The sequence below is a fragment of the Accipiter gentilis genome, chromosome 10 (assembly GCF_929443795.1).
Source record: "Accipiter gentilis chromosome 10, bAccGen1.1, whole genome shotgun sequence".
NCBI lineage: Eukaryota > Metazoa > Chordata > Aves > Accipitriformes > Accipitridae > Astur > Astur gentilis.
In genome coordinates, this window is record NC_064889.1 from 18,494,550 (window position 1) to 18,518,211 (window position 23,662).

The 23,662-nt window shown below is 51.6% G+C and overlaps 1 protein-coding gene across 4 annotated transcripts; it reads left to right on the plus strand.

The window, feature by feature from the left end:
* The first annotated feature begins 1,525 nt into the window (after window positions 1-1,525).
* KLHL25 (kelch like family member 25) lies at window positions 1,526-21,879 on the plus strand. Of its 4 annotated transcripts, none has more exons than XM_049812648.1 (3): window positions 1,526-1,624; window positions 13,279-15,108; window positions 20,229-21,879. In XM_049812648.1, the coding sequence occupies exon 2, from the start codon at window positions 13,296-13,298 to the stop codon at window positions 15,063-15,065; it is 1,770 nt and encodes a 589-aa protein (XP_049668605.1). In that variant the 5' UTR covers window positions 1,526-1,624; window positions 13,279-13,295; the 3' UTR covers window positions 15,066-15,108; window positions 20,229-21,879. The 4 variants fall into 4 exon arrangements, with proteins under 4 accessions (XP_049668605.1, XP_049668606.1, XP_049668602.1 ...); XM_049812649.1 differs by lacking the exon at window positions 1,526-1,624 and adding an exon at window positions 2,307-2,428 and having other exon boundaries at window positions 16,052-21,879; XM_049812645.1 differs by lacking the exon at window positions 1,526-1,624 and adding an exon at window positions 2,307-2,428.
* The last annotated feature ends 1,783 nt before the right edge of the window (window positions 21,880-23,662 follow it).

The window sequence follows — 23,662 nt, forward strand, 5'->3', positions numbered from 1 at the left end:
GTGAGAGAGTTACACAACGAGAAAGCTGGTGGGTGGGAGATGAGCGTTAGACATTGTGTCTTAGAAGCATCTTTTCAGGTAGAGTTTTGCAGAGTGCTCTTCTGAGCTTTGTAGGTCCCTATGACAGTCAGCTGCCAGAAATTCTCCCTGCCAGGTTGCACAAGACAAGGCTAGGTTCACACACAGACAGCTTGCTGGGACAGGACTTTGCTTTTGTAGTAGCACTCTGGAAATGCTTCAGAATTAAGAAACATTACCTTATTTTGCTCCACGGGTCTTTCATACTCTGGAGCAGCTGGGTGGAGCTCAGCAGTAGAAGGGAAAATCAATTTTGTCTTTCGTGTTGTTGTTGTTTAACAGATGCGTTCAGGATGCCACCACACCCGCCTCTTGCACAAATCCCTGTTGTCTTCCTGAACAGCTCGTTAAAGTCATTAACAGGCCCCCAGACAATTTTCAGCCTCTTCAAGAGTAGCTGTGTCTGTAGCTGGGAGGACAGCGGTACTCTAAGAGTTAAACTGCAATGACCTGGAACAACACAGACGCAAAACCTGGGAATTTGATACAGTTCAACATCTTCAGTGTACTTTGTTATTTACCATACACAGCCTCTGCCAGCTGTAGCTGATCTTCTCTTTCGACCCGGGAGGAGAAGAAGGGACTGCATTTTGTATTTATTGCTTCAGTATATCCCCAGGGCAGCCACCTTCCGCCTCCTCCCATGTCCACAACACACGTGCAAGCAGCACTTCATAGGAGTCACGGCTGCGAAGCGGGGATGGGTAGCGGCAGTTAGTTCAGTGGGAAACTTGAAGAGATTTCCTTTACTAGGTTGGAAGCAGCAGCCCTTACATAGTCAATCCGTGGGTGTACAGAAGGTTCGGCACGCTTTGGACCTGGGTATTTCCATCTAGCTACTATCTGGGGAGATATATTAAATAGAACTGGTAGGTTTTCATTTGAGTCTTATTACTGAACACTCGTGACCGAGTATGGGGAGCAGGGCCCCGGGGAAAAGGGGTCGTGGGAGAAGACAAGGAACGCCTCTTCCCTGCCTCCTCTGCGCATCCAAAAGTTGCGCACCCAAAAAAAAAGCTTTCACCTTCTTTTTTTCTGGCAGCTGAAACGTGACACATATCCCAGGGGAGGTACAGCCGCTCACCGTGAAGTTAGGCTGCAGGCCAGTTCCCGGAGCACAGCTTGGAAAAGGCCAGTTCCCGGAGCACAGCTTGGAAGACGCTCGGGGTTCAGAGGCAGTGCTGTTACCAGCGCTCCTCCGCCTGCTCTTCCCCTATGTGAAAAACGTTATTGTTCCTAAATCAGGCTTTCGCCCCCCGTTCGGCCCACAGCGCTTGCTAAAGGAAGCACTTACGCGCCGTCCCTCCCCAGCTCCTTCCAGATGAAGGCACTGACCGACCGACTGGTCGTCCCCACCCAGGGGACACGGGCCCCGGCCGGCCTCTGCAAACCCTTGTGGGCAAAGGGACCCCGTGGGCGCTGCCGACCTTCACCCCCGCCGCGTACTGACATTTGGCTGAGCCGAGGCCGGAGATTTCAGAAATCTGCCTCAATTTTAGCAGCGTTTCACTGGCTTTTACCGCCCCGCTGCAGGCACGGGCTGAAGGTGGGCGAGTGACGCGCGAGGGCAAGACACCGCGAGGCGCCGCCGCTCGCGCCGTGGGGCGGAGAGCCCGGTTCCCGCCCCGGGAGCACCACACGGAGCACAGCTCTGACTCGGGGGGCAAAGGCCAGGCTTTCTGCCGCGGGGATGTCACGGGTGGCTCCACCAGAGGCCCAAGGGCAGTCCCGGCGGCTATGCAGCGGGGTGCCGGGGCAGAGCACTCCCGGGAGGTGCCAGACCGGGCGGCGTGGGGGCCGCGACACGCCCGCGGCGGGGTGGGGGTGGGGGGGGGGGAGCAGAGGGCCGCGCGGAGCCGCTCGGCAGGGCTGCGAGGGCGGAAGGCGGGCCTGGGGACCCGGGGAGTTCCGGGCCGCCCTCGTCCCGCCCCCAAGCCGCCTTCCTTTCCTCCTATTGGCCGCTGCTCCCGGCTTGCGCCCGCCCCCTCCCATGCGCCGCACCGCAGGGGGGCGAGGCGGAGACGCGCGTCACGCTCTCGGCGCTCCCTGACTGGCGGAGGAGGCGGCGGCCGGCCCCGCCCCCGAAGTCCCACGCGAGGCAGGCTCCAGCCGCCGCTGACATTGTATGCCGGGAGCGCGCGGGGCCGGGCCGGGCCGGGCCGGGCCGGGCCGGGGGAGGCGGGGGCGCCGCGGCCGCGCATCGCTCCGCGCCTGGGGCCGGGCAGCCGCCCGCACCGGCCGCGCTCCGCCCGGGGCTGCCTGCCCTCCTTCTCCCTCCCTCCCTCCTTCCCCGCCGGGCGCCCTGCGGGGCTCCCGCAGGTTTCGGCTTGGCCGGGCGCGGAGAGAGACGGTGAGTTGGTTTTGGCGAGCTTGGGGTTCGAGGCGCCGGCTCTGAACCCGGCTCTGGCCCCTCTTGGTAAGGCCGGCGTTGCTTTTGCGGGGCTCCGGGGCCGGGGGAGGGCAGGGACCTGCCGGCCCGGCGGCAGACCGTCTCCCGGCGGAAGGGCACCCAGCGTGCCGCCCCGGTGACCGGTCCCGGGGCTCGTCGGGGAGCTCGGAGCATCGCGGTTGGCGGGCGGGTTCACGGGCGTAGAAAGCTGGCAGTGAAATGCTTAGGGAGGTGAGGGGCTTTGCTCTTTTACAGAAAAAAAACCAAACCCCCCCCCCCAAAACCCCAACCAGAAACCCCGAAACCCAGGCTGCTCTTCATCTCAAATATGAAAGTGGCACTGCTTCCCCCCCCCTCCTTGGACCTGTCGCTCTCAAAACTGCGGTTTAAGGGACACAACTTCCATAGCCTTCCTGATGAAATAGGTTCAAGTAAACCTGTCTAGAGAAGCGTGCGGGTTTGTGTGAATGACGGAGCTGAGCTGACAGCGAAGAAAAACTCGTTCTCCATCCCTCCGCTGTCCTTACAGGCCCCTTTGCATTTAAAAAAAGTTAAAAGCCTCTCTGGTCCTTGGGGGGAGGGGGTGTGCTTCGCCTCTTCGGTACTTTGGGGGGGAGGGGGGTTGCTTTATGTTTTTCATACATCCACTTGCACTGGTAGTTGTTGGCGTGGGAGGCTTAGACTAGCCAAATCTGTGCTTGGAAAATCTCCTGTCCTCAGCCATTCGTAAGCAGACACCCAAGTGTTTCATGCTATTTATATGGAGAGCCCTAGTTTCATAACTGGTTTCTGTTTTCTTTTTGTGGCAATCTCTGCATGTCTTCTCTTGTGATCTGCTGGAGTGACTTTGTCAGGGTGCCGTGGGCCGTAGCTTCTGTAGTCTTCTTCCAAATGTACTACTTTCTCCCCAGGACGGATCCAGAGCCGCAGCAAAACCAAGCGACTCTATAACCTTTATACTTTGACAATTTCCCTTGTCTTCTCCCTCCTTCCTATGTCTTGTAATGCTTGTTTTTATTGATCTTGCCTTAGGACCAACCCAAGGTGTTTGTAACACACCCGGCACGTTTCTGGTGGTGGCCAGCTGCTACTGTTAACTCAGCTGTGCTACTGATTGCTTCTCTGGTAATTGTCTCCTTTCGGAGTTGGTGTAAAACAGGTCTGAGCTCTCATGTACTTTCTTTTCTCTGTCCATCTTGCAAGGGGCCTGACTCCTTAGTGAGATGGCACCCTTTCTGGGGCCTCTCTGTTTTCCTTGTCCTGTTTGCTGCTTCAGACCAAATCTTATCTGAAAACACATATTTGCCTCCTTTGTGTCTTTAACCCTAACCATCTGCTCTGTTTTGTCTCTTTGATAAGGCTGTATTGAGTAGAGCACTTGGGGAGGAGGCGTAGGTGGAAGTTTGCTCTGCAGAGGGAAGGTGTGGGGTGGGCACAAGATTCTCGGGACTAAAACCAGAGTGAAATTTGCTGCAGAAGCAAATTAGTCGCACCGTAATGTGGACACAGAAGACCGTAAGCAGCTTCAGCACTGAGGAACTTAAATTTCCTATCCATTTTTTGTTCATTTTCTCAAATATTTGAAGATTGTTATCAGAAGTCCTTCTGCCTCACCATGCATGCGAAGGTGCCCCGTAGTAGCCTCCCGTGCTGTGTTTGGGGCAGGCGCAAGTAACTCAAGCGGTGAGGATGGTGTCTCTGATGTGGTTTTAAAGAGGAGATAAGGCCAGTTGAAAATTGTTCAGCTGAAGGAGCTAGGCAAATGAAATTCATGAAAGCAGACAGCTTGGGAGCAGGTGACAAGATGCTGCGTGACACGTAGTCTAAACGTGTGAAAATAAGCATGTGTCTGATATATAATATGGTCCCTCCAGCGCTGGAGTGAGTGCTGGGCATGGCCCTGGATGGGGACAAGGAGTGTGTGCGTGTCTATGTGTACGTAAGTATGTGTGAATCACGATAGCGTTCTTGTCCTTACAGGGGTAACCAGCTGCTCCCCAAAGCCTGCAGGAGTTCAGGTCCTTCTTAACAGCCAGAGGAGGCTTTAGGCAATGTGGAGGAGGTAGATGAGTGAAACAGGAAGGGCAGGATGTGGTCATCTGTGGAGGTGGAAGAGGACGGGCAGCGCGTTGCGAGATGGGGAGGGAAGTGGCAGCATTACAAAAGAGAAGGTGTTGAGCAGTGCCTTGGCCTTGGGCGTGAGTAGGTGGAGCAGGACGGGCAGAGCTGGCTCGGGACGTCCACGGCAGCGACGGCGGCTGACGCTCGGGGACTGTGGAAGGGGCAGGTTTGAAGAAGCAGTGTCAGCACCTGAATGGAGGAGTAGGTTTATTCACATCTTTTATAGACTGTAATTGAATCGCAGTGGATTGTAGCTGGCATTGCTTAAGACAGTGGCTGCAAGAATGCTGGCTACGAATCATTTAGCTGTAACAAGCTGCCCCAAGCCCCCTGGCCTGACCTTTAACCACCATCATGTTGGTCTGTCTTTGCTTATCAACTTTATATCCCCATAGTGACTATTAGTATCACTCCAGCCAGTACAGGCTGCTCTGCGTTCCCCCCACTGCTCGAGCCTGGGAATGTTGCATGTCCCATAACCACTGTCTACTTGCTGACCATTAGACTTTGCAAAGACTACCAGTTTTATATGATAGCCTGTCAGACTGTGGCGAGGCAAATTTATTACTGTAGCACTCTGGCAATCGCTCTGGTTTGCTTACAATGTGTGCAGAGATGCCCAGGAGAGCCTGGGCTGCTGCCAGCGCTCCCATGCTGATCCAGAACTTGCAAGCTGAGTGTGTGGCTTGATGCTGCGTTAGTACTGAAACAAAAAGATCGAAGATGGGTGTCAGATTTGTCCCTTCTGTCCAGAGGCAGAGGGCAACAAGCAATGCTCTGTCTTGCAGCCCCAGACCCTTCAATATCTGTCAGTGCTTTACAGTCCAGTTGGGAACAGCTGTCTTCCATCCCCATCAACATCAGGGGCTTATCGGTTCGGAAGGCTTGAGGGCCTCCCATCTCCACGGCTCTAAACTCCGGCCACAATTGCAAATGAGCTCCTGCAAATCGAAGCTGGCAGTTGCACCAAGATCTCCTGCCTGACAGGGGAGGGGGGGAGACAAAACCAAACCCCAGGTTAACTGGCCAGGTACAAAATTGAAATCCTGCCCTGACAGCAGGCAGACAGACCTGTTTGGTATGAGCGTCTGTAGCAGGGCTTCTGGTTAGCCTGACCATCGGAGCGATCAGCTCTGCCAACCTCAGCGCCGGCAGCTGGGCACAGTATGCAAAGACAGAGTGGGAGGATCTGAATACGCTTTCTGGAGTCAGCAACTGCAGTGGTGATTCTGGCATTAATTTGATGTATACCACATCTCATCTTCTAAACTCTCCCTGGGAAGTGGCATGTGGTTCCACTCCTCTGTATTTGAAGTACCAAAGGCCTTTTGCCTTTGCAGCGCATTAGCAAGTTGGCTTGCTTGAAAAGGACTTTATCCTGCCCAGATGGGGCTGGGGTAGATACTGCGATCAAGTAGATTGTTTCCATTCTGGAGCCTTTTTGTGTATAATTTGGGAGACTGGACTGCAAAGTCGCTTGCCTCCTCTGCAGCCCCGCATTCGTTCTGCAAAGCTTGATTGATCTGGCAGAATGGGATTTATTCACTAGTGGAGCTAGAGGGCAGGCAGGGAGGACAAAACCCCACAGCAGCCTCTGAAATGAATCACGGGCTCTGAAAAGATCCACTGGGGTTAAGGCGTAGCAATGAAAAGCTATTGTCTGGAGCCTGAACTGTGGCTAAAAGCATTATTTATCCCGATCCGGATAGTGGTTGTAGGAGGGTGTGGTATTCCCAGGAACTGCAAAGCCAGTGTGCTTAGTGGTGAACGTGAACTTTATTTGATTGTCTCACAGGTAGCTCAGGAAGCTTTATGGAGTATCTCAATTGCAGAGTAGCGTGTCCAAAACCTGATTTGCAAATAAAACATGCAAAGTGGGTTTCCTGTGGGTATTTTTATTTTGGTTGGAACACGGTCATCTTTGGCTCAGATTAGTTTCTGTCATACAGATTTGAGGCACTACCACCCCTTTTACCAGTGCTTGTGCAAGACAGAACGAGAACCGCACTAATTGGTACAGCCTGGCAATACTACTTTTGTTTTCTATGGTAAGTGGCATTCAGTAGATTCTTGCGGTGGCTTTGGGCTCAGAGTGGAGCACAGGTTTAAAGGGAGGAATGGTGGGTACTAGTGAGAATGGGATATGAAGCACTGATGGACAGACCGAGTTTCTGAGTTCAGCTTTGCTTTAGTAAGCATGTTGACGTTCAGATATGTGCCCGGACCTTCTCCAGACAATCAGATCTCCTGGAGCCTACAGAATTGGGCTTGGAAAACCTCCCAGTTTCTGTCTGAGCCAACAGAAGGAGCCTTTCACATGGTCTCTCTGTTTTCTGTCTAGGATATACAGGCTAGACTAGAAAGTGAGAAAATGAGAAGAAATGATAAGGATGCCTTCCTTTCTCAAAGGCTGGGGCAGGATCAGAAATTCTGCGCTGGGGGGATGGAGTCATCTGTCTTTGCTTGCCTATTTGCAAATATGATGAAACAACCAGAATTTGTCAGGAAGGCCAAATCCAGCTCTGTTACAGAGATACCCTCTGATTCACAGCAGAGTTATGTTACCTGAATTCCAGCGTGCAAAATCACAGTTACATCTTTGCTGCATTAGTCATCGTGAAGAAAACAAGAACAAATTTGGCTGACAGGGCAAACCACTAAATTCAACAGAGTTGCTGGAGATGAACACGATTTGTTAGAGAGCAAAGTCTGCATCCAGGCACGCAGGAGTATGGACAGAGCAGAGAGCATGCCTGGGGGATGATGTGGTAAAGGTCCTTTGCTGCCCACCTGGCAGCAGCCCAAGCTCCACGCTCAACAAGTGCAGTGCTGCGCTAAATGCCAGATGTATTTTAATTCCTTTAATCTCTAGCGCTCTTAACAGAAGGGCATTATTAGTATCGAGCATTTCAAGCAGCTCCAACCTGTATACCTGATAGTCCACTGTGTTACGCAAGGACATTAAAATCATCTGAAAACATCTTTACATTTGTTTTTTCCCCTTTCTTGTTTTCTGTCTCCCTCCCCCACCCTCTTTTCCTGTTTTCTGTTGGCTTTTTTCTGCTTTTGACACTCGAGATGTGTCTGTGGGTACGCGAATGCCTGGATGTAATAGATCCCCCTTCTCAAACCTTTTGATGGTCTCCAATGCTGGAAAATTGCATCTGAAACACAGCTGTATCTGGGTTCTGCCTTTGGCAGTGTGTTGCCACACTGCTCTTTCTCCTAAGCAGATTTGCAAGGAGCTCTTCCCCATGAAGACGGCACAGTAAGTGACTTTAGGTTTCTAGTTTGCTACTCTGTACAGTAAAAAAGGGGAAATTGGTTCTATACCAGTAATTCTGTCCTGGGATGGCATTGCTGGCCAGCACCAGGTGGTAGAGTCCCTAAAGGCGTCGGGAAGGTACAGATATTTGGGACGAGGAAGCAGGTGCGTTACTAATGGGTAGAGAATTTATCCCACCGCTTCCAGGGAGAAGTTGAGCTTTGGCTGAATTCAAGACGGCATTTCACCCTGTGGGTGATACGGTGAAATCGGAGAGAAAATAAAAATTAGTCTTGCGCCTGCCTCCCTGTGGAAGCAACCATCGCTGGCTGCTCAAGGCAGGTCTGCTCTGGTTTGGATGGAGTGGCTATAGGTTGTAGAGCAGTCCATACATGGAGGGCCTGCATGACTGACTGCTTGGGAATGAACCTCTGCTGCGGCGTGAGCAGCTTCTTCTAGGTCTTCTGAGCTGAGCCAGCAGGGAACCTTACTGCTTATTTATTTACTTATTTACAGCTTTAAATAGTTCGTGGTTGAGTGGGGCAAAAAGGAACGCTTGCTGCTTCTCTGAAAGTCTGATTGGCAAGCTGAAAGTGCCAGCTTCGGTTCCTGGGATTTGGGCTCCTTGTTGGTGTTCAGCCAACCTTCACGGTCTTGGGACAACACTCATAAATCCTGTAGTTTTGCCCTTCTAAGCAGAAATGATTCTTGATTCCCTGAAGTCCCACTGGGGAACATGTTATTCACTTTCAAATATCGTCCTCTTGAAAGAAAGCAGCATCTCAGCTGGTGATTCCCTGCAGATAGTGAATGAACTTGGAGACTTGTGGACAGCCTGCTGGTTTAAGATGGAGGGGGGAACCCCCAGCCTAGCTAAATAAAGTTCATGTATCAATTAGTCCTTCCGAGCTGTCCTTTCATATGCAGTTCTTTTGTGAGTGGGGAGCAGGGCCTGATATGGCTTCAAAGTATCTGATTTCTAAGTGCTGCTTGGATATTTCAAGAGGTAAGAGAGTGCTTCCTGAGGTTCTCCTAAATGACCCATACCAGCAGGGCTCCGACATGGCGATCTGCCAGCCTGGGAGGGACAGCCTTCTGCTGGGGCATGGCTTGTAGGAAGCCAGGGGCACCTGGACAGGACAACTATGGCTGTTGTTTGGGTGGAGAGTTTGGCCGTCTCTGTAGTTTTGTTTTTTTCCCCTTGTTCTCTTTGCTGGCCTTGTCCCGTCCAGAGAGCCTGCTGGGGTGTTTTTCTTCATGAGCTGAGTTTCAAGGGCCCTTTTCTCCCTGAGCCAACTCCTACCCTCCTTCGGGGTTGCTTTCTGCCCTGTGTGGGTGAGTGGAAGGATTTCCAAAGTGCCTTTATCTTGCTCTGCTTGAAAAAAACCTGTCTTTCCTATACCTGTTGTACAAAGGCTGCAGACAGCCAGGGGAATACTATAGCCAGCAGGCAGCGTTGGAGAGGTGTCAAAAAGCTGATGCCCCTCTGCTCTCATCCATATGGAAGAAGGGTTATCGTCTGCCTCTGCGTGCAGTAAGATCCTTCTAAAAGGCTATGCAGTAGATACTTATTTTTTTCAAAAACTGCCTTTCGAAGGGAAAAAAAATGAACGCAGTGTGGAGAAATCCAAGACCCAGTTTGTTCAGGTCATGCCTTCTGCTATTTGCGTTGACACGTCTGTCCGACTGATGGCTTCCTGCGTGATGGAAGATGCAGCTGGGAGCGCCGATAACGCCCTGAGCTCTTGCAGAGCAGGTGGGAGCTGGGCAGGAGCTGCTGACAGGTTTCTTTGTGTAAAATATTCCTCATTCTGAGTGGTTCTGTTTTTTCTCTTTAGCTTGGTAGCTGGGTAAGGGAAGCGAGGAATGTGGTAGGAGCCAAATTCTGCTCTGCATGCACCTGCTTCTGAGAAGTGCCTCTAAGAGCACGTCATGGGTCCAGCCTGTTCATTGCTGCAGTTAAACATTGCTTAAATTGAAGCATACGTTTGTGCGCATCACGAAAAGTGTAGAAGATCCTTTTAGTTACGGGCTTCTGAGGATTATAAGGCTGCTAGGTTTTGGAAGAAACCCATCAGATGAAATAGCTGCTACCTGCAGTTTCTGTTCATCTGATACGGGTGGGATGATGCCAAGTTCTCTGGTAGGCTGAGAGATGCGGTGGGGTGTGTTTGTGAGGGGAAGAATTAGCACCTGCCACTTTTCTGCTTGTGCCCAGTTACGGTAGGATTCAAGAGGCCCTCAAAACAAGCTGTTTAGAAGTTGCTGAAAACCGCAAGCAAGCCTTGCTGGCGAGATGTCTGCACGCCATTGTTCAGCGTCTGCTTTAGTTTCAGTTTAATGGTCTGTCTAGCGCTGCTGATCTGTGACCAGTGACATCCAGTGTCATAACCTGGATCCAGGAGAGGCCAAGTAAAGGGGCTGTGACTGTGTCCTCTTTAGCTTTCAGCCTCGTGGCTCTACTGGGGATCACTTGGTGCCTGTAGTGGGACAAGGTGATATGAAGAGCAGTGCTAATGGGGACTGGACTGGAACCTGCCAATTTATTCCCTGGATGCCGTTCGGTACCCATTGGTTAGAAATATTATTTTGTTACTCAGTGCCCTGGGCAAGATGTTTGATGTTAGAAGCCTGAGATTTTATGTGTGTGTGTATACATATATGTGCCTGTGTGTACATATATATAAAGTGGCTCTGCTGCAGCTTTTATATAGACATTTTTAATTTCTAAATGACCTGAGTAGTGGCTTTTCTAATCTTAGTGTCAGAAAAAATGATCCTGCCTTCCTGCAGTCTTTCTGTTTGTTTCCACAGCTGTCCTATTTAAATTGCTTAATTTTTTGTGCATAAGCAAATCAAAGGTTAACATTGAATAGCTGACCTGAGCTGCGAGCACAGAAAGTAGTAGCAATGGCAGGGTGGTTTCTGAGGTTGTAGGAATAGGAACCTAAATCAATAGCTTTTAGCAGACTCATAAATGTTTCATTTGTATTCCTTGCTTTAGCATTACAGAGCTTTGACACGGGAATCCATATAACCTCTTAAATTAGTGTTGTCCATGCGGTGGGTGTAGGTGTTGGAAACCATTTCCCTCAGATGCACTTCAAAGTGCTGCTCTATAATGGCTCCTGTTTTGGAGCCTTGATTCTGCACAGCCTCCGATCACAAGCAAAATGAGTTTGGCAGCCTCAACCCCAGGCTGCAGGGATTTTGGCAATGAGCGTGCACGTATCCAACCCAAATACCCACGTCGATGCCCCTGCCTGGCTCAGAGGCCAAGTAAGAGTTGTGGCTGCTTGGGCAAGCTATCGTTTCTGCACGAAGAAGCACAGAGAGACCTTTTCCCTGGACTGCGACACAGCCCCGAGGAATGAATGAGGCCTCCGGAAGACCAACCTCAATAATTCATGGCAGCGGGTGGGGAAGGAGGGACGTGCCCACAGCTATTTGTCGAATTTGGACTCTTTTGGAGGCGCCGGAGAAGCAGGGGGTAGGAAGCGCGTGAGCAGAGCGTGAGTCAGGCAGCTTATCTGGCCATCCGCCTCTGCTTGAGGTCATCCACCCGTGGAGCGTGGGAGGGTTGTGCAGCTCCAGGTCTCCGCCGGGTCAAGGCTGTGACCTGCCAGCAGCCTGGGAGCACTGCGTCCGCTCTCTCGGCATTTCGTGGTTTCCCCCGGCACCCTGAGTGCGGGGCTGGGGCTGTGAGCTCAGCCTAGCTGGGGAGGACAGGGCTGATCTGTAGACCTTGTGCTTGCAGGGGAGAAAGACCCTTAAGAAACCTAGAGCTGGGAAGAGCAAGTAAAAATCCCAACCCAACAACGACAACAAAAAGAACCCAACAAAACCCCCTTCCCTAGCTATATCTGTGTGGCTAATTACTGATTTCTAAACAATTAGGTGGCTGGAGCGAGATGCCATGGGGTTTCAGCCCTGGCGTCTCCAGCCTGCAAAGCAAAACTGCAGTGTTTCTGGGAAGGCAGGGTAGAAAAGGGATAGAAAAAATAGCATGGATGAGAGAGAAGATACAGCAGAGCTGAATAGTGTTTCTCAAGCACCCCCTTTTTTCTGTGAACTGGGCCCGCTGTCCCCAGCTTGTAGCTGTTGTGGTGGCTGCCTTGTGTCGGCAGGGAAGCTGAGCTGAAGGCAGCAGCCCCTGGTGCTCGTGTGCATCCAAAGAGGGTCCTCCCTGCCCTAAGTGCCGTAATGCTCCTGGGACAGTTCAGCGCCCCCCTCTCCGAGCTCTGTGACATGCCCCCATCTGTAGTTCATTTAGCGGGCTGCCTGCCTGCAAGCTCCACTGTTAGCCAGGGAGAGTCTCTGTTATTGAAAAACGAATGTCACCTAGTGTAGTGCCTGTGATGGCTTTGCTGTGTCTGCTGCCACAGGAGCCCACAGTGGAGGCACAGCAGGCTGATGCCATTTTTCTGGGTTTTTTTGGGGCTTGTTTTTCAAACCTCAGGACAGTCGTGCTACCAGCTTCAGTACTGACTTTCTGCTGTAAGAGAGGACTGCATGCATATCTGTCTGTCTACTTCAGTTACATGGGGAACAAAACAGAGCTGGCTAAAATACTTTGGAGTAAATGACTTGGATTTTATCATCTAAGTAGTATTAGTTTGATTGGTCCAAAGGGTTTTTCTTCTACAGGCAAGGGTAGGTATCAAGTAGCACTTAAATGAAATAGTAGCTAATAAAAGCTTGTGTCTGCTTCTGCCTGTCTCTTAAAAAGCACTATTTAGCTGTCTCTTTTGTCTTATTCTCTGATGTCAATCTGTCCTGCAAAATGTTTAAGTCACATGAAGTGTCTGGTGAGTTTTATCAACAAAAAATTACAGTGAAAGGATTTGGTAAAATTTGTTGAAAGCTTTTTGCTTGTGCTGCTAGCTAAATATTCCATGAATAAAACCTGTAGCAATTGCCTTTCCTAAACCTGCAGTAATCTTCATGAAAATCAGAAGCCAAACTTGATTTCTGCTGAGCCAACAACAGACCGATGCCCTTTATCCTGGATAGACTGCTCTCTTAGTGCTGTTTTCTAAGGAAAAATAACTCTTCTGCGGTTTGCCAATACCCTCTAGGGGCTGTTGAGACAATTTACCATCAAGTTGGGGTTTTGATTGCTTCACTTTGTTGCTGAAACCAAAGTGTAGAATTTCCCCCTTCACCCCGCTCTGCCTTCCCACACTGCTCAGCCTGAGTCTAGCTGACTTAAATTTTTGGAGGATGTGAAGGTGCAGGAGGCATGGGCCCTGCAAGATAGGGTGCAGGAGCACCCACAGAGCAGGAGCACTGGGGTGTCACCTGGTGCTTCACGTTTGAGGTCCACTGACAGTGTCCCAGGGTTGGATAGCAAATGCATATATTCTCTATGCCTTACATCAGTAAGGACAGGAGAATAATGTTTTTTCTGTTTGTTTCTCTGCAGGAAAGAGCACTGTCATCATGTCAGTCAGCGTCCACGAGAACCGTAAATCCCGGACTAGCACCGGCTCCATGAACATCTTGCTTTTTCACAAAGCTTCTCACCCGGACTGTGTCTTATCCCATCTGAACACCCTGCGGAAGCACTGCATGTTCACCGATGTCACCCTTTGGGCAGGAAACAGGTCGTTCCCATGTCACCGGGCAGTGCTGGCTGCCTCCAGCAGGTACTTTGAAGCCATGTTTAGCAACGGCCTCCGGGAGAGCCTGGATGATGAGGTGAACTTCCATGACAGCCTCCACCCAGAGGTGCTGGAGCTACTGCTGGACTTTGCTTATTCCTCTCGGATCATCATCAATGAGGAGAATGCTGAGTCCCTCCTGGAGGCTGGAGACATGCTGCAGTTCCACGATGTCCGAGACGCGGCAGCTGAGTTCCTGGAGAAGAACCTCTACCCTTCCAATTGCCTGGGCATGATGCTGCTCTCAGATGCTCATCAGTGCCGGCGGCTCTATGAGCTCTCCTGGAGGATGTGCCTGGTCAACTTTGAGACTGTTCACAAGAGTGAGGACTTCAACAACCTTTCCAAGGACACTCTGCTGGACCTCATCTCCAGTGATGAGCTGGAAATTGAGGATGAAGAAAAGGTCTTTAAGGCTGTCATCCAGTGGGTGAAATACGATCTGGATGAGCGGAAGGCTTATCTCCCAGAACTTCTGAGGAATGTTCGTCTGGCCTTGCTTCCTTCTGAATGCCTCAAGGAAGCCTTGGCTTCTGAGGACTTGATCATGGTGGATGAAAGGAACAAGCTTGTCTTGGACGAAGCAATTCAGTGCAAGAAGAAGATCCTCCAGAATGATGGGGTGGTCACCAGTCCCTGTGCCAGGCCTCGCAAAGCTGGGCACACGTTGCTGATCCTGGGAGGACAGACCTTCATGTGTGATAAGATCTACCAAGTGGATCACAAAGCAAAGGAAATTATCCCCAAAGCAGACCTGCCCAGTCCGCGGAAGGAGTTTAGTGCCTGTGCCATCGGCTGCAAAGTATATATCACTGGAGGCAGGGGCTCGGAGAACGGGGTCTCAAAAGACGTGTGGGTGTATGACACCGTTCATGAGGAATGGTCAAAAGCTGCCCCAATGTTAATAGCTCGGTTTGGGCATGGCTCGGCTGAATTGGAAAACTGCCTGTATGTGGTTGGTGGACACACTGCAGTAGCTGGAGTCTTTCCTGCATCTCCTTCTGTTTCCTTGAAGCAAGTGGAGAAGTACGATCCCATATCCAACAAATGGACAATGGTGGCTCCTTTGAGAGATGGAGTGAGCAACGCTGCGGTGGTGAGTGCCAGGCTCAAGCTTTTTGTCTTTGGTGGGACCAGCATTCACCGAGACATGGTGTCCAAGGTCCAGTGCTATGATCCAGCTGAGAATCGGTGGATGATCAAAGCCGAATGCCCGCAGCCCTGGCGCTACACAGCAGCCGCTGTCCTGGGCAGTCAGATTTTCATCATGGGAGGAGACACCGAGTTCACGGCAGCATCTGCCTACCGCTTTGACTGCGAAACGGACCAGTGGACACGCATTGGGGACATGACAGCCAAGCGCATGTCATGCCACGCTTTGGCCTCGGGGAATAAACTCTACGTGGTGGGGGGTTACTTTGGCACTCAGAGGTGCAAAACGCTGGACTGCTACGACCCTACGTCAGACACGTGGAACTGTATCACAACGGTGCCTTACTCGCTCATCCCCACAGCTTTTGTCAGCACGTGGAAGCACTTGCCATCATGATGAGGGTCAGAGCTTCGGGGCTTGTATCCAGGAGGTCAGTAAGGTAAGGGTCTCCTCCTCTTAAACTGAAACTCGCTGTCTTGCCTCAATTGCATCTGCACACACCACGCCAAAGCCACGGGTTCCGGGTTGCTCGTGTTTTATGAGAAGGGTACATTTAAAGGTGGGATGCAGTGCCAGAAAAGAGTAATCACTTCTGCGATGTTGTAAGTCTAGGTAGCTCCAGGTTTCTCTTGTTTCCAGATGATCCTCCCAGTATCTTAAGAGATACATCTGCACAGATGGTTGCACGCAGCCCGCAGCTCCTCTCCCTCTGCTCCAAGCTAGCTGGATGTGCCAGTGTCACCCTTCTGTGCGTGGGTGGGCAGGGGAGGTTAGGTGCGTCCATGTCTGCTCTCATGGCGATCATCATGGAATACCACCTGTCCCCACGGGGTATAGGGGGTTAAGGTTTCTAAAAGCACTTGCATGTGAGTCCTGGGAGATGGAGGCAGCAGGTGCTTTGGAAAAAGTCTCAGTAGTTCGATATTTTTGCTGAGCGTCTGGGTGATTTATTCGGAGCTAATGAATGTGTAGGCAAGTGACCCTTGGGATGCCAGCAAGTCCTGGATCTCTTTTTATGCTCTGTATTTACCTTTCAGTGGGTAGCAGAAGCAAAAGCTTAGAAGCCACGGTGCATTTGATGGTCCTGGTGTTTATTTAACATCCATACTGTTGCTTGTTAAATCAGAACTTCTGAGACTTCTGTGTGAGACCTGAGTGGGAGGGAGGGGGTTTTGTAACCAGAAGAAGAATGTGTTTATCAGTATTTTGGGGTGTGTGAAAATAAGAAAGTTGGTGGAAACTCATGATCTCCTGTCTCATTCTGATGCTCCAGTTCTCGGTTGCTCAGGGAAGGTGCTATTGCAATGCCACTGGGACAGGGCTGTTGGCTCCTCCCCAGTGGGATGTTTGGTTGCCATTCTGTTACCAGTTTTGGTCCACAGAGCTTTGCATGTCTTCACCAATCTGTGCTGAGATGCAGCTGGCCAGGCAAAGGCCAAAAACTCCTCTCACCTTGCATTGTGAAAGCAGATATTGGTACAGGCAACACTTGGATAGCGTCATCTTCCCGGCAAGTCTGTAACACCTCTGCTAGCTCAGTCTGCAGGTTTCACAGTGCCAGCAACACACACAACCCTGCTTTGGCGGGTAGAGACTACATCCCGGAGAGCTGAAGGAGCTAGGAAACCCTTGCGTATAGGGGCAGGATTGACAAGCTTCACTTAAGGTTTTATTTGGCAAGTGGGGACTGTGGGGAGGGAAATTCTTCCACAGACTCATCAAAATCCACTTCACTTAATGCAGGGAAGAAAGAATGCTGCCCAAACCCTCTAACACCCTCTTACTTCCCTGCTTCCCACTTGGTGTGGTTGGTGCGCCTGGGAATCGCCCAGCGGGTGAAATTACTGGCATCTCCCAGTGATGCATCTCTTTTGATGCCAGCTGGGAATCGAGGAGGAGCTCCTGGCACCTTTGCTGGGCATCTGCCCAACGTGACCACCTGCTTTTCTCAGGTGGAGAAAAAGCACCCAGAGCGTTGTGCTGGCCTTTGATTTGTGAAACACCTGGGTTTAACATGGGTTGGACCACAGTGAGGGCAGGGCAAGAGTGGAAGGGGTTAAAATGAGATCTCCGAGAGCTTTCCCAGTACTGGAAGACAATGGCCTTTCCAAATTCTCCTCCTCAGGCGTTGCCTAGCATCTGTCACAGTAGCTCAGTAATCTAATTAACTGCCACTCAGCTATTAAATATTGCAGCAAAGAGTGTGAGGACTCCATCATTTTCAACTCGGGTCAATGGGGCCTCCCTTTAAGAGCCATCCTAGAGCTGAAAATTAATTTTCTCTGGTAGCAGATGTGTCTGAATATTAAAGCTCAACACCAGCTGCACTGCTGGGAACAGGAATAGGGAATATTTTGAGGTGGGGGTTGATTCTTCAGCCACCAAATAAAAAGCAGTCTCCAAAGTCACAGAGATGTTATTTTCCTCTCCTACCTTTTTTCCTCTGTACTGTATTCGGGTTGCTCAGACCTAATAAAGAGCTTTGTGGGAGTTGTATAGATATTTTTCCCCCCCCCCTGTAATCTGGAGCCTGGCACAAGCACAAGAAAACTAGGAACTGTAATATGCCAACCTGCAAATAAAACTGGTGAAAAGTCACTGTGTGAGGGTTTTATGTGCTTTTTTGGCTTTGCTTCCACTCTTTGGTTAAAAGAAGTATTTAAAATATACATGAGTTCTTGCCAGACAGAATGTCTCTTCACTTCATTTTTCTAGAGTGTGTTTTTTTTTTTTTTTTTTTTTTAAGAAAAAAAACCCCCAAACCTAAGTTATTGTTATGGCTTCAGCCACTGTGACAGCTCCTTAATAAAGCACCAAGACGGGTGGATGAAGGCCAGACCTGAATGTCTCCGATGTGCATGCCTTGCCCACACAGCACCAGCCACATCCTACGTGCTTGTCTTGGCTGTCCTGGCTGCAACTGTGCCAAAACTGGGCTCAGGAACTGGGGTAACTGGCTATAGGGTTCTACAACTACCCTGTTGTCCTATAGCAGGTCTGGCCAAAGGATCTTCTGGCTTACAGCTCCCACTGTGTCATGTCTCTGCTGCAACAACTGTTTTGGTCCCTGTGGGATCCTTCTTCAAGTAGGGACACCCAGAAGGCAGGTTGGCCAGCACGTGCCCAGGTGCTGGTGTGTTTTGGGAACGCTAATCCTATGGGAACCGCCCTCAGCTGGTGAAGGCTCAGGAGGGACTATCCAAGATGCCCTTGGAGCTGAGCAAGCTGGGCTGGTGGGGAAAGGCCTGGGCAATCTCATGGTAGGAAATAGTACTTTGTACCCATGAAAAAAACCTGCCTTCTTGCCTATAAACTGGTGAGGTTGCATTCGTACTGGCCCTGAAACCCAAATAATACAACCTTGAAAAATGTTGATCATAAACCACCAAGCCTGCTTTTCATTTAAAGCGTAAAACTGGTCAGCTGGAAACATTTCCTGGAGGGCATGCCCTTCAGCCTTCCCAGCTGGAGCTGGGGCATCTTTTGGCAGAGGTCCCAGAGCCCCTGAAAGGATGCCCTGTGACATTAATTTAGTGCTTATTACCTGCAGTTAATTCCAGGGATCAAGCGTGATTAGCAATATGAAACGTGAAAGCCTGGTCTCCTCCCACCTGTGGCGGTGGAGCCACGAGGAGGCCAATTGTTACAAAAGGGAAATAAAATACTGAGCACTTGGCTAATAAAGACTCTCAGTTTATAAACACAAGCAAAGCCCAGCCAGGAGCTCAGGGACGATGCTGGGTGGTCTGCTGCAGCCCTGTGCAGTGACAATTGATGGGGACAACTCTACACCTCCCAGGAGGTGACTTCAGGTGGTACCAGGAACACGTTCTGCAAGCTGCCTGTCTCCAAATTAAAAGTGGCTTCTCCAAACCCTCCGTCGTGTGCGATGCTCTCATTTTCATGGGGCAGAATCACAGATGGGCTTGGGCCAGAGAGAGGAGCCTTCAGCTGGGGGTCGGAACAGTCGCCAGGGAAGACGGAGCCGCTGAGAGGTTGCGCGTTCCAGCCAGGGACGATGAGATGGAGAGGGAAGTCGCTGCGTCCCGCTCTGCTGGCTCCTGAGCCGCAAACGCTGCGCTGAGGTGGAGATGCCAGAGCTCCCATCTCAAGACAAACAGGGACGTAGCAGCTAGGAGCCAGAGGTTCCCCTCCCAATGCCTTTCATCTCCTGCAGGACCCTCCTCGCTGTCTGGGCTCTAGGAAGCGGAGGCAGGTGGCCAGGCACTGCTCGGGTGTTTATTCCTGGGGCTCATCTGAAAGCTCAGAGGCCGTTTTGTGGCTCCCACCAGAGCCCTTTGGTGAGTTTGGCTCCTGTGAAGGCTGCGGGGTTGGACCAGCAGCTGGTGCCTGCTTTTGGGTGGGTGCTGAGCGGCCAAGGCTGCAGGCTTTGAGGTAGCTCTGGCACCTAAAAGCTGAACTTTGGCCCCAAAGCTCCTGCAAGGATTTAGGCAGCGTGCCAGGCCCAAAACTGTATTCTGATACCGTGGTCACATTAAACGTCAGATCTGTTCAGTGACTTTTCCCGATTGTTTAATTGCAGCTTAGATAACAAGACTTTTGCAAAAACGGTTGTACCGCTGCCTGGTCTGGCTTCCCTTCCACGTGGAACAGCACTTGGTCAGCTGCAAGAAGCTGCAGGGTTTTGTTGCTGTGCATCGCTCCTGGCTCCATCCGCAGAGCCCTGCTCGCAGCTGGACATCTTCCCAGGCAAAAGCCCTGTGTGCCTGCAAACGGCAGCCTGAAAGAATGTCAGCATAATCTCCCGGCTCCTAAACACCCCAGCTCACCGGTGTGCTGCTGGGTTGGTTGCTTGCAACCTGTTACAGCCTCACTGGTATTGCCGGAACGAAGTCACAGCTGTTTTCTCTCGGTGGCTCCTAGGGAAATCCATTTGCATGCGTATAATAGCGAGGCCGGATAAACAGGGACTGCAGTTTTTTGCCGCTGCTGCTGTTTCCAAGCGGCTGGTTGTCTCTGAAGCCAGTTTATCAGGCAGCGTTGGAAGGGAGTGGCTGGCCTGGGGAGGAAAGTCAATGAAAATCAGGCTTTTCCTAACCCTGGGCAGATGGAAACATGTGCAGTCTGAGCTTGGCCCCAGACTGGATTAATCAACCCCTTGGAAATGTCAGTCATATGGATGGTTTTGGAGGAACTGGTGGAAAAAGAGAAAAAGGGTCTTTTTGTTTTGTCTGTTCCAGTTCTTGGGCCCTTCTCCCCACCCTAAAAAAAAAAAAAAAAAAAAGCTAGAACTCCATTTCCCTCAACTTTTCATTCCCTTGTCATGTCCACAGAAGTTTCCTGGCCGACTCTGCCCGGCTCCCTGGTGCTTTAAGCCCTCCCCAGCTGAACGCCCGCTCTCTCCCTTCTCCCGCAAAAGCAAAGCATACCCCAAACCCCAAATAAATCAGCTGCTTTCCAACTCCATCCGTCTCTGGGATTCAGGGTGGGGGGGGTTACCCCAGTAGCTGCCAACGTGCAAACCCTTTTCTGGTGCTCCCCTGCACAAGCTGAGCCGAGCATCATACCTGTTAATGAGCTTTCTCTTTCCCTCCCCAGATGCCAGTCACGTCCACATCCCCTGTCTCGCTGCTGGAGCCGACTTGGTGACCGGGTCCCCTCCTGCTCTCCCGCACAGGACTCCGAGGAGCCTTTGGCATCCCTTCCCGGCACCAGGAGCGGGAGGCACAGCCTGCCCGGCCGCCGGCATCACACCAAGGGGGTTGCTCCAAGGGCCACCCAGCCCCACCACCGGCTGCCGCGCGAGGACAGCGAGGAGCCGGGAGCGCTGGCTGCGGGGCTGGGGCTGGGTATGGGGGGGCGCGGGGACGGCTCGTGGGCACCAGCGTCTCGACGGGACTGGGGAGATGGAGGGTGTGCACCAGGCTGCATCCCTTGGCAAGCACGGCATGGGGAGCCGTCAGGTGCTTTTTGTTACTCGGTTGCGGGGGTTAAGAGCTATTAATACTGTTTTTTTTTTTAAAGGCAGTGAACTTGCCATTGGCAATGCCTGCTGTTTGGGAGACTTGGAAGTGTTTTTTAAAGGGAAGAGGGGTTGAGAGCACCTGGCTCTCCCCATCCTCTGGCCGCTCCGCGTTGGCAATGGCTGTCGAAACATTAAAGCGTGGGAGCTCGGGGCGGCTGCCAGCAGCGCTGGGTACTGTGGCGAAACAGGGCAGGTGCCTTTTGTTTTGCACTTTGGGCCTTTTTATGGTGGTTTTGGGGGTTTTTTTTCCCCCTTTCCTCGCTGCAGCCGGTTGCGATTTGGTCGGAGGCCGGGCAGCTCCCCGCACACAGCTGCTGGGAAGAGTGCGGCGGCTCTGTTAGCGTTCCAAGGCACCGGCACCGCTGCCGAGATATTCACCAGATAAAACCTGCTGCGTGCTCAGAGCCGGTCTTCTGAGTTTCCCCGCCGCGCTCGCTGAGCAGCGCGTGGGTGAGGGCGTAATTAGCAAACGAGCAGAAACAGAGGTGCAGCGGGGCAAAGCTCGTGCCTTGGGAGGGGGCATCTTGCCTCTAGTGAGGCCTCGGACGGAAAGCGAGCAGACTCGGGGAGCATCGCAGGGCAGGCTGGGGAGGGACCCCCCTCCGTCGTGCTGCGCCGCACATCCTGGCTTCACCTTGGAGAGACGTGAGCATTTTTGACGGCACGTTGCCTGCCAGCGGTTGGGCTGTAGCTGCCCCAGGTTATCTGTGCACGCTGGCTGCCGACTGTATTTGGGTTTATCCGTGCGGGTGCTGTCAGCCTGAGTCGCTCCTCATTCACACTGTGGAGGAAGGCACGTGGATTTTGGCTGTCGACACGGGGCTGCAGCTCCTGACTGGCCTCCTCCAGGGCTGGCCACTGCCGAAGACTGGTCCTGCACCGCCCCAGCATCCTGCTTCCCTCCGCAGCAGATCTGGTCCTGCAGATGCTCCAGGCTTGCCTTTCGCCCCTGGATTAGGTTAAGCTGTAGCCTGGCCAGCTGAATGATGCAATGCAATGAAAAGCCTTGACATGGCTTCAAACAACAAAGGTCTTTTTGGAGCAGCAAGCGCCCGTTGCTGCCGGGAAGAGCGCACTTTGTGCACAGCCAGTCTGCCATGCTCTGAATGGCATTTATTTACATTTTCTAGTCTTTTTTTTTTTTTTTTTTTTTTTTTTTTTTTTTTTTTTTTTTTTTTTCCTTCAGCTGCTTGTGAACTTTAATAAAAATGATGATCTGGGAAACCAGTTGTGTGTTTTTCACAGGAGTCTTCATTCTTAAGCAAGTTGGATTTAGGTCTAATAACAGGGCCAAGGAATAATAACAGGGTTGGCATTCGGTGGGGCGGTTCACAAACAAACTCCTAAGCAACCAGCCCGGCTGTAATTATTACTGCTTCAGTGCTTGGGAAACTGAGGCACAATGTCAAGTGTCTTGTCCGAGGTTAGTGGTAGATCTGAGAATAAAGTCCAGGGCTTCTCGTGTCCTGAGGCCATCGCGTGTCTCCTTCTCCACGGCTGCTCTCACTCGACTTGACCGTGCCATGATTTTAGGAGAACTTGCGAGTCTGCAATGCTAGTACCTGCCAAATAGGTTGAGGGGGCCCAACCCAGACACAGCCGTACTCCTGCAGGGAAAGCCAGTAATTTCTGAGGAAGACGAGAAGAATTTATACTTCTGTTTTCCTTATTTGCCTTCGCTTGGCTGCTGCAGCTCCCAAAAAAGGGGCCCATTGACAGGCAAGATGGGCTTTCCAGCTGGGGTTCCTGTTCACGCTTCTCCTCCATGTGCATCTCTCCCCATCCCAGAGGAGCAGGAGACTTGATCCAGCCCTGCTCTGGGAAGGCTCCGGGCTCTCCCCTGCTGCGAGACCAGCAGCTCCAGCTTTGCTCAGGACTGGGAGCGCAAAAGCATCGCTCAGAGCAGCTAATAGGCACCAGGCAAAGCACGACAACCTTGCAAACGCCTCTTACTAGCAGGGGCCATTGGGCTTGGGAAGCAAAACTTCCTACGGGTGTTATGCACGGTCTCAAAGGGCTTTGGAGCCTGAATTTCTGAGCTGTAAAGGAGACTGGGAACATGTCTCCTTGCCCGTGGGAGCTGGGTGGGCAGCAGCGTTAGCTGACGTGAGCTGGGCAGATACGAGTGTAAGGCTCCATAGAAAAAGCTCATTAAAGAGCCCTTTGGGAAAGCGATTCAGGGTAGAAATTACTGTTTGATGAGCAGGAGAGGGGAAAAAATAGAGTGAGTCTGTGAATGAAATCCCTTTCGGTTTTGTTGATTCAGGTTTTATATGGGACTCTGGGACTTTAAATACCAGCTCGGGAGGCTTTGCGACTGGCTAGCTTTGATATGAGCCATGCAAAGACCTGCTCTTTTGTATTTATTCTGGAGCTTGCCTGAAAGACAATTCAAAAGCAATCAGCAGCTGCTGTGACAGCAGCAACCTGTTGCTATGGAATTAAATGCGATGCAAAATACAAAGGTTTCTTGGTTAGCAGCAACAAAGTAAAAGGGGAATAGGAGATGGAAACGGATGTAACAGTCGGAATAAAGCTACAGCCAAAGCAGGGCTGGGGTTTAATGGGGAGGTACAGGGGAAGAAATGTAAACGTGATTTGTTTTGCTTTTTTAAAAGAGCTTTTTCACCATCTCAGCAGGTCAAGCTCCGCTTTGTCTGGGAGTGAGCGCTTGGGAAAGAGTCTTGTCTGATGGCCTTACAGGGGTTGTATGTTCCCAGGCTCCTGGGAAACGTGCCCACTTGCTATAGCCGACCCTCGCTGTAGGGTGTCGAGAGCTCAGCCATCTTCCCCAGGAGGTGGGCAGGAGCCCAGCACGGAGATCTCCCAGAAGTGCAGGGTCTTGGAAGGATCCGGCCCTTGCTCAGACCCAGGCATGGCAGCAAACTGCTGCCGGCAGACTCAGGCCACCAAAGGGTGGTCACTTCTCCCACACCTACCTCCTGCCTTGTTTTGCAGCGCCCGGACCCACGGGAGAGCTTGGACAGGACACAACTCCTTTCTGGCC